This window comes from Hypomesus transpacificus, chromosome 10 (genome assembly GCF_021917145.1).
Source record: "Hypomesus transpacificus isolate Combined female chromosome 10, fHypTra1, whole genome shotgun sequence".
NCBI classification, from domain to species: Eukaryota; Metazoa; Chordata; class Actinopteri; order Osmeriformes; family Osmeridae; genus Hypomesus; species Hypomesus transpacificus.
Window position 1 is genome coordinate 10965076 of NC_061069.1, and position 14010 is coordinate 10979085.

Below are 14010 nucleotides of genomic sequence, written 5' to 3' on the forward strand. Positions count from 1 at the left end.
GTGTGTTGATAGTGGCAGCACAGACCTGCAGTCCTGTGTGTTGATAGTGACAGCACTGACCTGCAGTCCTGTGTGTTGATAGTGGCAGCACAGACCTGCAGTCCTGTCTGTTGATAGTGGCAGCACTGACCTGCAGTCCTGTCTGTTGATAGTGGCAGCACTGACCTGCAGTCCTGTGTGTTGATAGTGGCAGCACTGACAGCACTGACTCGTCCACCATAAGAACATGTCTGTCAGTGCTGCTCTCACCCGACAACAAAATACAGGAAGAATTGATGCCCATTGTAGTGAGTCTGGGATAATATGTTATCTTCCCATTGGACCTGGTTTGACTCCCTTGTCAAATACAAGTGCATTTTGTGATCCATATGTTGGCAGTATGTATGCTGTGATAACCCAAATGTATGACCAAGTTGAGTACTGTATGAACGTCTCATAATTCTGTTTTTGTTTAATTGTAAATCAATCCCTTAAACCAGCAAAGTCATAATAGTGGTGTATGGTCTGTATGAATGGATGAGTTTGTAATAGTAAGTGTACAGTATTACGGATGAAAATGGCTGTGTGCTGAGTTGTTGAAGTGTTGTGTATGCAGTTGTGTGATACTGGAAGTTGACCTGTTGCGTGTTGTGTGTGTGTGTGTGTGTGTGTGTGTGTGTGTGTGTGTGTCCTCTGGCCTGAGTGGTCGTATTGCCTGTTTGACCAAATTTAATGTATTGTAGAATTTATCTGACTGTTGTATTTCCTTTTTTTTAGTGCTCACCAAAAATACGATCAATATTCTTGTAATAGAACAGAACCTGTTTACAAACCTGTGTTTCATTTCTACACAAGGTTTTTCTACCACAGATGTTACCAGGGCAGAGACACCCAAGCACCAAAATGGCCAAAAGAGGAAAATGAAGAAGTGTGGAGATCACAGGACAGAGACAGTAGATGACGGTACAGACGGTAGATTGCAGGACAGAGATGGCAGATTAAGAGGCAGAGATGCTAGACTACAGGACAGAGACTAACCCACAGGGCAGAGGTGGGGATGGAGACTGCTTGCATGACCAGCCAGTGAGAGCCCTCTGCTCGAGGGGTCACTATCCGCTATTGAGTAGCTGACATGGGCCCACCTAACCTGGCTGAGAGGCACCATCTCCATCCCTGCTGCCTGCCTGGATCCAGGCCTGCCCAGCTGCCCTGTCCTGGTCCCAGACTCCTGGAGTCCTAGACTCCGGCAGGGAATTCATGCATTTACCAGCTGTCTTGATGAACATGGAGCACCTTTTGGAGCACGCTTCACAGTGTTCCTGGAGGATATGAATCATTCTGATTAAATGGCTCTTTTCATACGGCCTCTTCTCACTGTCTTTCATGCTTGAACACACAGAGAAAGAGGGCTCCTGCTGTGCTACAGGATCTGTGCGTCTTACATGACAGGAAAAACCGTTGTCATCATCAGCATCACAGTCAATAAGGGGCTGCAGCTCTACATAGTTGGATCCAGCACTGGTACACTAGACTGACATGCAAAAGGTCTTCATCTATCTCCTGTGTTCACTCTTCACATAAGAGCACCTAGGTGCTTCGAGAGACACAACACAGAACATGTAGGCACCATCATCATGAGAGACCCATGATGACGATGATTAGGATGGACGAATGACTCGGTAAATCCATTTTTATAAGAACCTAATATTCTTTTATTTTAATGGCATTTACATCATATACTTCATCTTTGTTTTCTTTAAACAACAATTTTTTACAAAATGAAACTAGAACAAATTGACTCTTGCAAAATTGTAAACTAGTTGAATATAAAGCAAATAAATAATTCAAAGTTTGTTGTAATTTAATCAAAGGCTAGCAGAGATCAAAGAAACCACTATATACTTTTAGGGCAAAGTGCTGTGAGTTTACACTGAACATCAAGCAGCCCCACCCTCTTACAATGGCCAGAGTGGACACACACAGGATACGACCAAATCATTCCAAAGGAACAGGTGTACACATACTGTACATACAGAAACATACATACTGTACTAACAGGCGACACACAATATAGCAAGCAGCCAGTTTCTCTTTTGAGTGTCTTAATACTGCAAAAGCTTGTTTTCAAACTATTTTCTCACATGCATATTCAATTCCATAGCAATAGGGATAGGATTGTAAAAGTATTCTATTGTTTGTGACATCTGGTTTGTTATCCTCTTTCAACAAATACATAATTGAAGACATTCTACAGACAATGCCTTACTTGTCTAGAACATTCCGTTGCATAGATTGCTCGTGGCGTGTGGAACAGACAGATTGTGACTCTGCGCCCAGTGGAATGCTTGATTTTGAAACTTTAGATGTTGAAGATCCTCGGTCCACTTTGAAACACGGCGGAGGGATTTGGAGAGAGCTTGGTCTTCACCAACTGCACCTAAGGGACAAACACACACACACACATCCAGAATGACCATCTATAAAAGGAAAGGTTCCCCTGGGATGTGATAAGGAGTGAGTTGGGTGGCAGTCACAATGCATCAGGGCTGCTGTCAGAGATGTGGCAGACAGGATACATCACTGCTATCACAAGCTGCTGATGGCAGCTTTTCTCAGAGGACACAAACACACACACACACACATACTGTACATAGGAACTGGGGCTGCAACGGAGGAATGACATTCCTGCCAGCGGTCTGTGAATATGAATTGCTATGCTACAAGTGAAGAATTGGCATTGATTGTCTGATTATGAAAACATCTCTGAGTAGGAGGTTTAGTGCCATATGTCACAATAATCCTTTCTACAGTGAAATGATAAATAGAATGTGACTACGCTGTTGATTGGAGCTGTCTATACATGTTATGAAATATGTCAAACTATGTCTTCAAACAAAGTAGGTGAAGACTACGTGTGTGTGTTTGTTCACCCCCTCCCTCCTCCCCCTCACTCTCTTTTACACTGTGTGCAACAGCCAGGTCTGCCTCTCTCCTAAATTAGATTCTCGCTAAAAAGACTGCAACCCACTGCAACACATCACGCTTTAACAGGATGGCAAATAATCTATCATGTGGCTCACTCTCTCTCTTCCTCTCTCCTCTCAGTCTCTCACACCTCCCTCTCTGTCTTTTCCTCTCCTCTCTTCCTCTCCTCTTTCTCTGCCCCCCTTCTCTCTCTCTCTCCTCTGTCTCTCACACCTCCCTCCCTCTCTCTTCCTCTCCTCTCTTTGTATCTCTGCTCCCCTTCTCTCTCTCAGACACACACACACACACTTTCCTCTCTGTCTCCCCTTCTCTTTCCTTGCACCCCACCCCCTTCTCTGTCTGTTTTTGCTCTCCATCTCTCCCTCTGTCCCAGAACAGAACCCTGCCGATTTGGCACAAGAGACTTCTATAGTCGGAGGCAGCGTGGGAAAAGGGAAACATTCCAAGTGCGAGGAGGAGGGGCTGGGGGGGAGGGTGGAGGGTGGGAGGTGAGAGGAGGGGCAGGAGTAGGCTGGGGAGGGAGGAGGTGAGAGGAGAGACAGAGATAATGGCGGAAAGAAACAAATACAGGAGGAAGGAGGGAAGAGAGAGGGTTCCAGCTAGAGGGGCCAGGGGAGTTATGGAGAGTTGGGGAGACAGGAAGGGAATGAGAGTGTGTGTGGGGGGAGGAGGGTACATGGAGGGTACATCATGCCAGTGCTGATTTGTAGGATGCTATGTCTCTGCAGCCTGTTTTATCCCCTCTTCATGCAGTTGAAAGCCAGTGTGAACACTATTCCCCAGTCCTCTTCGTCCACGTGAGTGCTGTTCAAAGCACAAACACTGCCCATCTGTCCTTGTCAACAGTTTATGGAACACCCCTATGGATTCAAACCATATTTTCCCAAATAACTTTTACAGTGTTTTAAATGAATGACTTCCCCTTTCATTTCACACTTCAGGATCAGCCTGACCAATCACCTGTTCCAGGTCTAGAACACGTTCCTCTACTGTGTCTGAAAACTAGAATGAGTCTCAGATCTGGAACTGTGAATCAAACGTTCTGGAGAACCCTCAGTCGTCCGTCTGCTAGGCGACAGGGCAGGCTGATGTGAGGAACAATGTGCTTTTAATCACTCTCTCGTCAACGTCACTGAGTGCATCAATTTTGAGCTTCAGCCGCATAATCGGGACTTATGTTTTAATTCTCATAATGGCGGCGTTAAAACATAAACTGATGAAAATCTAAAAGTGTAACAACATACTGACTCAGCTGGTGTTTAGGGTTGAATCCTCTGGACACATGAGGTTTTCTTCCAAAACGATCACCCGCTGATGCTGAATCGAGCAGGTGACCGTTCATTGGTGTGTGTTTGAGAAGGGAAATTTGTTTTTATTGCTCGGTCAGACACCTCAGTGGGAGGGGGGGGAGGGGGGGGGGGCAGTGGCGTGGAGTTTGGCAGAGCGTGGGCAGACAGTGACTGTGGTGGATTAGGGGATATCGACCCTATGTGTTCATGTGCTGTTTCCTGCTGCTGGCAGGCTGAGCAGAGGCTGTGCTGGGTCTCTGGCTGCGGGGGGGGGGGGGTGCGGGCGTTAGGTGGGCGGGCGTTATGAGACAGAAGTTCAAATACAGATGAACTGGTGGGTAGCTACTTAGGATAAATGTCTACTTTGAATACATGTGCAACGCAACCGACTGTCTTATTTGGACCCATTCACCTCCTACTCAATATCTGCCGAGTTTCATCCTCGAACACCCCGAACACACATTTAACTCATACTCCAACTGGGACACAGTTATTATTAGAGTCTCTGACCTGCCAATGACTCCTCTCTACATCGTCTTCTAGAACTGTAGAGCAGAAGAGTATTCCGGAACATTAGCATTGTAGAACATTACCTAAAAGTGATTGGACTGTAAAACTTTCACTGACAAAACATTCTGTAACCTTTTTCCTTGACAAATGTCAATATTTATCCAAATAAAAAGTGAAACTTGCGATGGGGGCAGGTTTGAGAATGAGGAGACTCTGAGTGACAGCGTGGCGGGCAGATTTGCTTGTCCTTTCCTCATGACTGGGTCATTCCTGCCCAGCACCAGCCCTCCGCAGGCAGATGGCAGAGTGCTGGGGCTGGGGGGGGGGGGGGAGGGTAGAGGTGACACCAAACCTCTGGAGATGAAAAAAGTTGAACTTCTGTCATGCAATGTTTGACCCTGGCTCCACTGACCAGGGAGAGGATGGGACAGTTTAAATGACATTTTATAATCTCTGAATATCTACTTACTTTTTCTTGCCCATCATGCCTGCTCTATCCAGGTCAAAGTCATGAGCCCAGTGATTTGGGGCCGTTACGTAACGCGTGTCCTGTTTAAACAGCTGGGTCACTGTTAGCTGCTGGAGGACAGTGTGGTGGATGACGCAGTGGTCAACTGGGGGGACACCACTTTAAGCACCAGGTAGTCTCACGCTAAAACTGAACTGCTATTGAAACAACCAGCCGCAATCAAGCACAAAAACAGTCCTATACGTCACACATGCCCTCAGGTGTTAACATGACATGGCAAAACATTACATTTAGCAGACGCTCTTATCCAAAGCGACTTACAGTAAGTACAGGGACATTCTCCATCTGACCCCCAGACACAGAAAACATAACCCAGAAGCATAAGCTGAGGGGGGGGGCCTGTGCCCTGAAGCCCCAGTGTGACACACATGGCAGAGCCAGGCCCCGGGTCTCACCTCTCCCCTGGTGCTTACACTGAGCTCGGGCCTCTCAGACAGGCTGCTCTGCTGCAGGCTGCAGGGCACGGGGCTGGGCTGCAGGGGGGCAGAGATGGGCTGGAGGGTGGGGGTGGCTGCGTTGGTGGTGGTGTGGTCCCCCTGGTGCTGCAGCTCTGGGTGCCTGTGGGCCTCTCCACCGCTGAAGGCGGCCTGGTAGCTGGTCTCCGGGGGCAGGTGGGGCGCCCCAGCCCCAGGGCTGCTGTAGGGGTGGGTGACCCCCTGGCCGGGGCTGGCGTACAGCGCTGGAGGGGGCTTCCTGGTGCTCTTGGCTGGTTTGGCCCCCGTCCACGCCCTGTACTCCTGCCTGTGGAGAGAGGAATCACAGGGGAAGGAAACAGGAATACGTGCCCTGTTAAATCCTCATCATCTTCATACAACCTGCATGGCTCCATCCTCCACTGGATAAAACGATACACAACATGGGGGAGTAAATCACGTTACGGTGTATATTATACTAAACTAATCATGCGGCCGGCCTGACAGCAGCCTAAGTGTTTGTGTTTGAGAGGCTGGGGGAATTTGATATGAGAGGCATGAGCGAACAAGCCAATCAAGTGGAGAGCGAAGCTCTAATGATGAGGCCCCAATGGGGCGTGAGGGGGGTGACGCCCGTCAGGGGGCGAGGGCAGGGGGGCCACGGATGGGTGAGGCTCATCGGAATGAGATTACGGGGGGGGGGGGGGGGTGCTGTAGCCTTCATCAAAAGGTTGACTGCAACAGACTGACAGAACATCTGTCATCGAAAATTCGTCTGCAGTTTCTCTGCAACGGACGTGTGTGATATAGACAGTGTCTGTGGACACTTGTCTGTGCTGGAACGGTTCTCTGTGGGAATGCATTGAAAGTCGATCAGTGCCAACTGTCATCTTCTGTGCATGAAATACATCTGTAGATTCCCTACCATGGGCTTCTTAGTGAATAATACATTGGACAGTGAGTTAAGCCTTTACATAATTAATAGCATAATTAATAGCATTTCTATATGTTAAAATATGGACTAGGCTGTGTAAACATCGTTTTGTGTGCCTATAAGCACTGCCTACTTTTACTGTCAGGGATGCCTCAAGGGAATAATGTTTCAACAACTGAATGTTGTCGGCCCAATTTGTCAGTGTATGAGGTTTACGAAATAAGTTGTCTTAAATATGACTACGTTTTTATTTTCCTATGTGAGAACCAGCACTGCATTCCAAACGTTGACAGGTTAGATAAATCGGCTATGCAGATACGGTGCGTGAAGCAACACTGGAGACAGTAGACAAAGCCAGGTGCTGCCAAAAGAAGGTTTTCTAAAAAGACAACATCGTCTGAGTTATAAACATACTACAACCTACCTGTAAGAGCTGGTTTTGGCTATTCCAGTCCCATGCTCTTCTCCCCACTTGGGCGCCCTGCTCCGCTCATCTCTCTCCACCCTTTCATCCTTCGTATGTGGGTGTGCATTAGGGTGACTGTTTATGGGGCTATCCGAAATGCTGTCACCCGATTTCCCGCCATTGCTAATCCAAGGGAAATTCTCCTTTTTAGGAATGGGCCAGGGTTTGAAATCCTGTTTATACTGGGTTACACTCTGGAAAGGCACGCCTGACGGCTGGTAATCCTCTCTGGGTTTGAAGCTGGGCTCTTTCCGTCCCCTAAGAGATCTCCGGTTCCCTGTAGCTTCCCCCGCTGCCGGCGGGGAGCCACGATGGTCCGGGGTGGAATAGTTGTTTCTCGGAACCAGATCCGTTGGCACCTGCTTGGTCACGGATCGAACCTCTTGGTCGGAGATGTCCGAGTAGTTCTGAATAGTCAGAGGTACAGAAAGATCCGATTTATCTAACTGGTTCCAGAACCGAGCCAGACAGCACACTCTACTGATGCACGGCCAAGCCATGGCGATTTGGTTATTTTGAAAAAATGGAGATACGCAAAGAAAAACAAAAGAAAGAAATGAAAAGAAAAAAAAAGGTTACATTCAGAAACAGCGCCGTGTGCGTGTGCCCATTCCTGGAAAACTGAGCGTGAGCGCAACCTTGTTCATGTCACCGGCTCTGAAATACCAAAGTGTAGCGGATGAACAGAGCGCAGTCGCTCGCGCGCTGTACGGGGGACGCTGTTATTGCACATTCCTCTCACGTGATCTTTAGGTTTTGACTAGATGCAGTGGAATCGTGGCAATGAAAGTTACTTCTTTGAAGTGTACAGGCGTAAGCATATTGGACGTTATCGTTTGATATACATATTTCACATCTTCATCTGTTTAGAAAGCAACATGTTGTTTCTTGCACCAAGCCAGTCAAATAATTCCTGTTTGTCAACAGGCATTTAGAAAATACAAATTCTCAATAGCAGGCTATAGTGATAATACTTGGGCTCCGACCATCAAAAACCACCTTGCTAACAACTGCCCATGATGAGTCAAAGAGCTTTCAAACCCAGAACACAACCGGAATAATGGGCCCCTTGATTACCAGCCATGGTTTTAGAGGGGCAGGCTTACCTACTCTTGTTACCGGTGATGGATGTGTCACGATATCATGCTTTTTTTCAGAGACAGACTCACAACTCGAAAAGGTCATATACATGTTATGCATACTAGGCTATAGTGTGGTCATGCAGTCCAAATATGTCTTTCCTCGAGGCATTCTGGCGGTGGGTGGATGAGTTCATAGAGAAACTGAACTAAAGCGATGAATAGGTCTGAAACGCTGATGGAAGCAGGGACAAGGTGGGAGACTGCCTGAGGGAGTTTGATGTATCAGTGTCATCCTGCTTCATCCCTGCTGGCTTCTCTCTGATGGAACGCCACAAGAGTGAGACTTAAACCTTTGTCAGAAGAATACATAAATACGGCCTATTACTGTGTGGATAGGATGGATTATACGCTGTCTATGCATCAAACATCAAAAGGTATTGATGCAGTTTCTCTTTGAAAAGAGGCTCATACAGGCAAGACTAAAGGAGTCCCCACCAAATAACAAAATAAGTCACCTAACATACAGTGTATTTGTAAGCCTTTGTGCGTGAGTGCGTGGTACTTTGGGGTGGGGTGACAATACACATTGTCACTACAAACAATAACTGTGCTTTAAACAGAAGAGGACCAGGATGAACTGTTTTAAAAAGGATCATTTACTCGAAGACACATACACAGTAGAATCAACAACAAGCTACATAAAGAATAAAGTGGCGTCAGTGAAATGTGATTTTTGCATAGATTGCTGATTTTTGGATTCTGTTTACCTGACTTCAATGGCCCCTTACGGTAGCAGCGAGCAGTCATTAGATCGCATAGAGGTTTTGATTTAACGAGAAGACTATTCCCATTTGTAAAAACGCCGGTGTGTGTATTGATGATGTCAGGATCGTCCCCATTCGCTGTTGCGTAGCTCCACCCGTCTGATCTTACCACTCACAGTCTTCGGCAACTGCTCCACAAACTCAACCTATGGAGAGATTTGAAGGTGGGACAGAAACACACAAGTTCACGGTGAAATGGCACAGGTGACCAAACGGCTGACTTAACGTTCACACGGTGGCTGGGTGGCTGGGGACAGTCACCTTGCGAGGGTACTTGTAAGGAGCGGTCACTTTCTTCACGTGTGCCTGCAACTCTGTCACCAGCTGGTCCGGGTTGTGAGACTTATACTCTTCTGTCAGCACGACAAACGCCTTCACTACCTGCCACAGTTCAACAAACAGCTTTTAGTCTCCTTATCCTAGTTCCCCCTCCCAACTATGGTGTCTTCCTGGAGCCATACTGTACCTCTCCTCTGATTGGGTGTGGACTGCTGACTACGGCAGACTCCGCGACAGCCTTGTGCTCTATCAGAGCGTTCTCCACTTCAAACGGACCAATCCTGTACCTGCAGACACAGCAGTATGGCCAATCAGAGCACCCCTATTCTCAGTCGTTCCATGATCTACAGCACTATTATCCTACGTCTCATAAAGGTGTTTAACGGACCAGTGAGCGTCTTATTTCATGTGCGATAGCTGGACAGTGGGGTCTAACGAAGTGTGCTAATGCAGATCTTAGTGACCTGAATACATTACTGTGTGGAAATATTACCCAGCTGATAGGATGACATCATCGGCCCGGCCCACAAACCACAGGTAGCCGTCCTCGTCCATGAAGCCCCTGTCCCCTGTCAGGTAGAAGTCCCCTCTGTAGCACTCAGCAGTACGCTCAGGGTCCCCCTGCCAGAGAGAGAGTGTATGTGTGTAAGTGTGTATATGTGTAAGTTTGCATGTGTAAGTGTGTATGTGTGTTTTTGTGTGTGTGCGATAGAGAGAGAGAGAGAGCTAGAGAGATACTTTATATAGAGAGAGATGCATACATTTTGAAGATATCACCATATCACCAAAGCGTCGTTTGATAAGATTCTAGACAAAATGACTAGTGCAGTGAGGAGAAAAGAGTACCGTGTATTCAGTGAATAGAGAGAAGGGCTTGTGTGGTTTCACTCTGATGCCCAGGTTCCCCTCCTCTCCTCTGGGCAGGACTTCACCAGCTTCATCCACCACCTGGAACCACACCACAGCACTGTACACCTACATGTGACCTTCTCTTATTTGGATTTAGAATACCTTCTGCCCTCTGGTGTTTACCTGCACATCATAAGCTGGGGACGCCTTTCCGAAGGAGCCAGGCTTGATCTTCATCCCTTTGAAGGTGCCAGCTATCAGAACCTGGGTGGGGATTCCAACATGACTGATCCTATAAAAGCTTCTAGATTGTACAGTCGTGGCCATAAGTTTTGGCAATGACAAATGTTGTGTTTTGCAAGGTTTGCTGGTTCAGTATTTGAGGAAAATGTTTTCACATGTTTCTATTGAATACTGGAATACAATAAGACACATTTCATATATTTTTTAGCTTTTTAGGGGCGAACATTTTCAATATATTACATTTACATTTATGCATAAATATATGCAAATAGTCCCCTCTTTTACAGCAGTCAATCTGCTCTTAAAATCCAATCAGAATGATAGTGATTTCACCTGGCTAGAACTAGTTCACACTTTCCCCTGTGCTGATAATGACTTACTGAAATTATGTTAGCAGTCATTTGATGGCAAGGCCCAGCAAGCTTTGCAAACACTAAATGTATGTCGCTCCCAATACTTGTGGCCACGGCTGTATAAACCTCACAGCCCTTTGTTAAACCTTTAGAAACCCGCTGAACCGAGCTCACTGTTTCAGTTTGTCCATATCCTTCATAAATGTCCAATCCTGTGGCCTCCCTCCACTTCACCATCACCTCTGGGTTGATTGGCTCTCCTGCACACAGACAATGCTGCAAGGCCTGGAAGCTGTATCTGGTATTGCGACACAAATTACAGTACAGATTTTTTCTACGGACTACATTTTCAAATGGAGCAACTGATTAGCTCGATTTTTTTAATGAATACCTGGATATGTCATGTTGTACGAGCATTCGGTATGCAGTGGGAGCAGTACAGAATGTAGATATAGGATAGTTGAACAGTGTCTGAAAAAGGAAGAATGGCAATAAAATAACAATAGTAACAGAAAGCAACTAGGGAAGTAAATATAAATACAATAATATCAAATTGACATTAACATAAAATTCAATTGACTTTAGCCAGGATTAGATTAGATTCTACTTTATTGTCATTGCACAGAGTACAGTACTGAGGCAACGAAATGCAGTTAAGCATCTAACCAGAAGTGGAAAAACAGCAAGAAGTGCTGAGATTTGTGGGATCAATGTGACAAGATCTTTGAAGAATGGAACCGTTTTTTTTTTCTTCATTGAAGCAGTTTATGCAATGAACATGGTGCTACAACACTCTCTAGTGTTCAGACTGGGTGCTACAGCAGCAGATGTGACCACACCTGCAGGACGGTGGAGCTGTCGAAGCGGGGCATGTGATGTACGAACACACAGGAGCCCTGAGTCCAGGGGGCGTACACGCTGCTCCACGCTGACTTGGCCCAGCCTGTATCAGACGTGTTCCACAATATATCCTTCTCTGTCAGATCCAACCAGTACCTAGAGAGACGGAGTGAGATGGGGTGTGGAGGAGGGGGAGAAAGAGAGAGATGGGATGTGGAGGAGGGGTAAAGAGAGAGAAGTGGGATGTGGAGGAGGGGAGGAGAGAGAGAGAGAGAGAGAGAGAGAGAGAGAGAGAGAGAGAGAGAGAGAGAGAGAGAGAGAGAGAGAGAGAGAGAGAGAGAGAGAAAGAGAGAGAGAAAGAGAGAGAGATGGAACGAGGAGAAAGGCCAAAAAGAGAAAACACATCAAAAAGTCTGAATCAATACTTTTTGTGCAATTAGGCAATGCCAGAGGTCTCCATTTCTTCCTGGTACAATCTAAAGGGTCTCAGTGATATTTATGACTACAAATAAACACACACACACACAGCTGCTGCTGCCGTACCTTCCGTTGACCGTGAGGCCTAGGCCATAGCTGGAGTGGCTATGCTGGGTCATCTTAGGGGAGCCGGTCGTCCCACTGGTGAAGAAGATGGTCATCGGGTCCTCACTGCCAGTCTCCACACACACATGGTCACTGGAGACATTACTAAGGACGGCACCATGAGAAGAAAAAAAAATTCAAATGTTTCTCCATCACGACGTAAAACACGCCGTCACCTGTATCTGTGTAGAACAGAATGAGACTACGTGACAACTCCTCAGTGTGACATCACACCTCAACAGATCTCCAAAGTTCATCCAGCCCTCTCTCCTCCTGTGGGACACCAGTACCCTGGCCTGCAGGGAGGGGCACTGTGGGGCCACAGAGTCCAGGAGAGGGGCCAGAGACTCGTCTGTGACCACACACCGGGCCCCAGAGCTCTGCAGCCTGTGAAGGATGTCCCTGGCTGTCAGCTGAGCGGTGCCTGGAAGCAGGACTGTACCTGAGGGTGAACAACACAGGGACGACCACATGACCAGGTGGATGGCTAGCCTACGTGTAGGCCTAACCATTAAGTACACAACAACAACAAAACTTTCAGAATTCACCCGCATATTCCATGTAGAACCATATTTTTGCCTACGGAATGCATCTTTAGATCCCACTGTCATCATTCTGCTTTGACAGGCAGCATGACTCAGCAGAGTTCTCCAGTGTTGTGGTATGAGGTTCTGGATGGTTCTACTCACCCGTTCGGAGACAGGCGACATTGACTAGCCACCACTCTGGAACCCTCGGGAGGATGAGGAACACCCGGTCCTCCTTGGTGAGGTTGCAGGGGCCCGACAGAACGTTAGCCAGTCTTCTGGAATGGAACCCTAACTCCTCAAAACTCCATCGGATCTCTTCCCTCCTGTCATTCACCCACCACAGAGCGGGGTTGGGGGTTTTCTCTCCACTCTGAAAGTCAGAATCATGTTAGGACCAGTTCATATGACGGTCAAAGAAGACCACAGGAGGTTACTTGATCTTTTGTAAACGCTGCACCTTCTCTCTCTCTGCCCACACGTCAAGAACATCCTTTGCAAAGTTGAAATACTTTGGAATCTGGGGGTTGTAGTTCTGTTTGATGCTCTCATAGTCCGTGAAGTTCTGAGGAAGAGTTGCCTTATGTCTGTAAAACTGGCATGTAGCTAGCCTTGAAAAACTGAGCATGGTTTGACATTTGGATGGTAAGATACCAAGTGTCCCCATCTACAAAAAGAAATGATATGATTAGTACACATACTATGTGCACCGTAATATACTATGCATATTATGATTCCTTGGAGTGTGAGGAATTAAGTTAGTTGCAATGGTCATAAAGCCTCACATTAATGACAATTCAGCACAAAAAGTAAAAATGAGTCTAATATTTCATTTTTTACCTTCAACATTTTATATGTTCTCAAGCCAGGCTGATCTCACGCTGTGAAGCAAAGGATTAATATGGCGGTCAAGCAGAATGGAGAGTAGGATTACAACAAGTTAGGGTTATCCATTCCCGGAGTTCATAACAATGCAAGTTTGCAAACCTCTGGATATAGACGTGACAATAAGGTGGCGCTTCAGCAACCAAATATGTAAGCGTGTTTCACTGCGCAGTTTTTCAGTTCCAAAACGATTGTCAACCACGCCAAAGTTTACTGTTGTTACAGCAGCTGTATTCTATCTACGCTATTCCACCGTACGAGAATGTGATTTACGCAAACAACGTACGTAAGCGGAGGTGACTGAAGCCGATCAGAAACACTACCTTGTTTAATATTACAGCAATCTGTACATTGATTAAGTCTCCGGTAGCCTAGACATATCTCAATCAGGCGCAACAATTAATTCGTCACGAATCAAATCCAAGTTTTTTGTATCTACTG

The 14010-nt window shown here is 46.6% G+C and overlaps 2 protein-coding genes across 4 annotated transcripts; both read right to left on the bottom strand.

The window, feature by feature from the left end:
* Nucleotides 1-320: 320 nt before the first annotated feature.
* On the bottom strand, nt 321-7762 carry map6d1 (MAP6 domain containing 1). Its single transcript, XM_047027479.1, has 3 exons — nt 7064-7762; nt 5688-6033; nt 321-2416 (listed from the first exon to the last, which is right to left on the bottom strand). The coding sequence occupies exons 1-3, from the start codon at nt 7603-7605 to the stop codon at nt 2339-2341; spliced, it is 966 nt and encodes a 321-aa protein (XP_046883435.1). The 5' UTR covers nt 7606-7762; the 3' UTR covers nt 321-2338.
* Nucleotides 7763-8825: 1063 nt separating this feature from the next.
* acsm3 (acyl-CoA synthetase medium chain family member 3) lies at nt 8826-13993 on the bottom strand. 3 transcript variants are annotated; one of them, XM_047028459.1, is made up of 15 exons: nt 13672-13834; nt 13525-13565; nt 13145-13351; nt 12847-13057; nt 12392-12599; nt 12119-12262; nt 11575-11731; nt 11127-11206; nt 10910-11033; nt 10323-10403; nt 10137-10238; nt 9784-9911; nt 9478-9577; nt 9273-9392; nt 8826-9157 (listed from the first exon to the last, which is right to left on the bottom strand). In XM_047028459.1, the coding sequence occupies exons 2-15, from the start codon at nt 13531-13533 to the stop codon at nt 9071-9073; spliced, it is 1758 nt and encodes a 585-aa protein (XP_046884415.1). In that variant the 5' UTR covers nt 13534-13565; nt 13672-13834; the 3' UTR covers nt 8826-9070. The 3 variants fall into 3 exon arrangements, with proteins under 3 accessions (XP_046884415.1, XP_046884414.1, XP_046884416.1); XM_047028458.1 differs by having other exon boundaries at nt 13525-13993; XM_047028460.1 differs by lacking the exon at nt 13525-13565.
* Between the last annotated feature and the right edge of the window lie 17 nt (nt 13994-14010).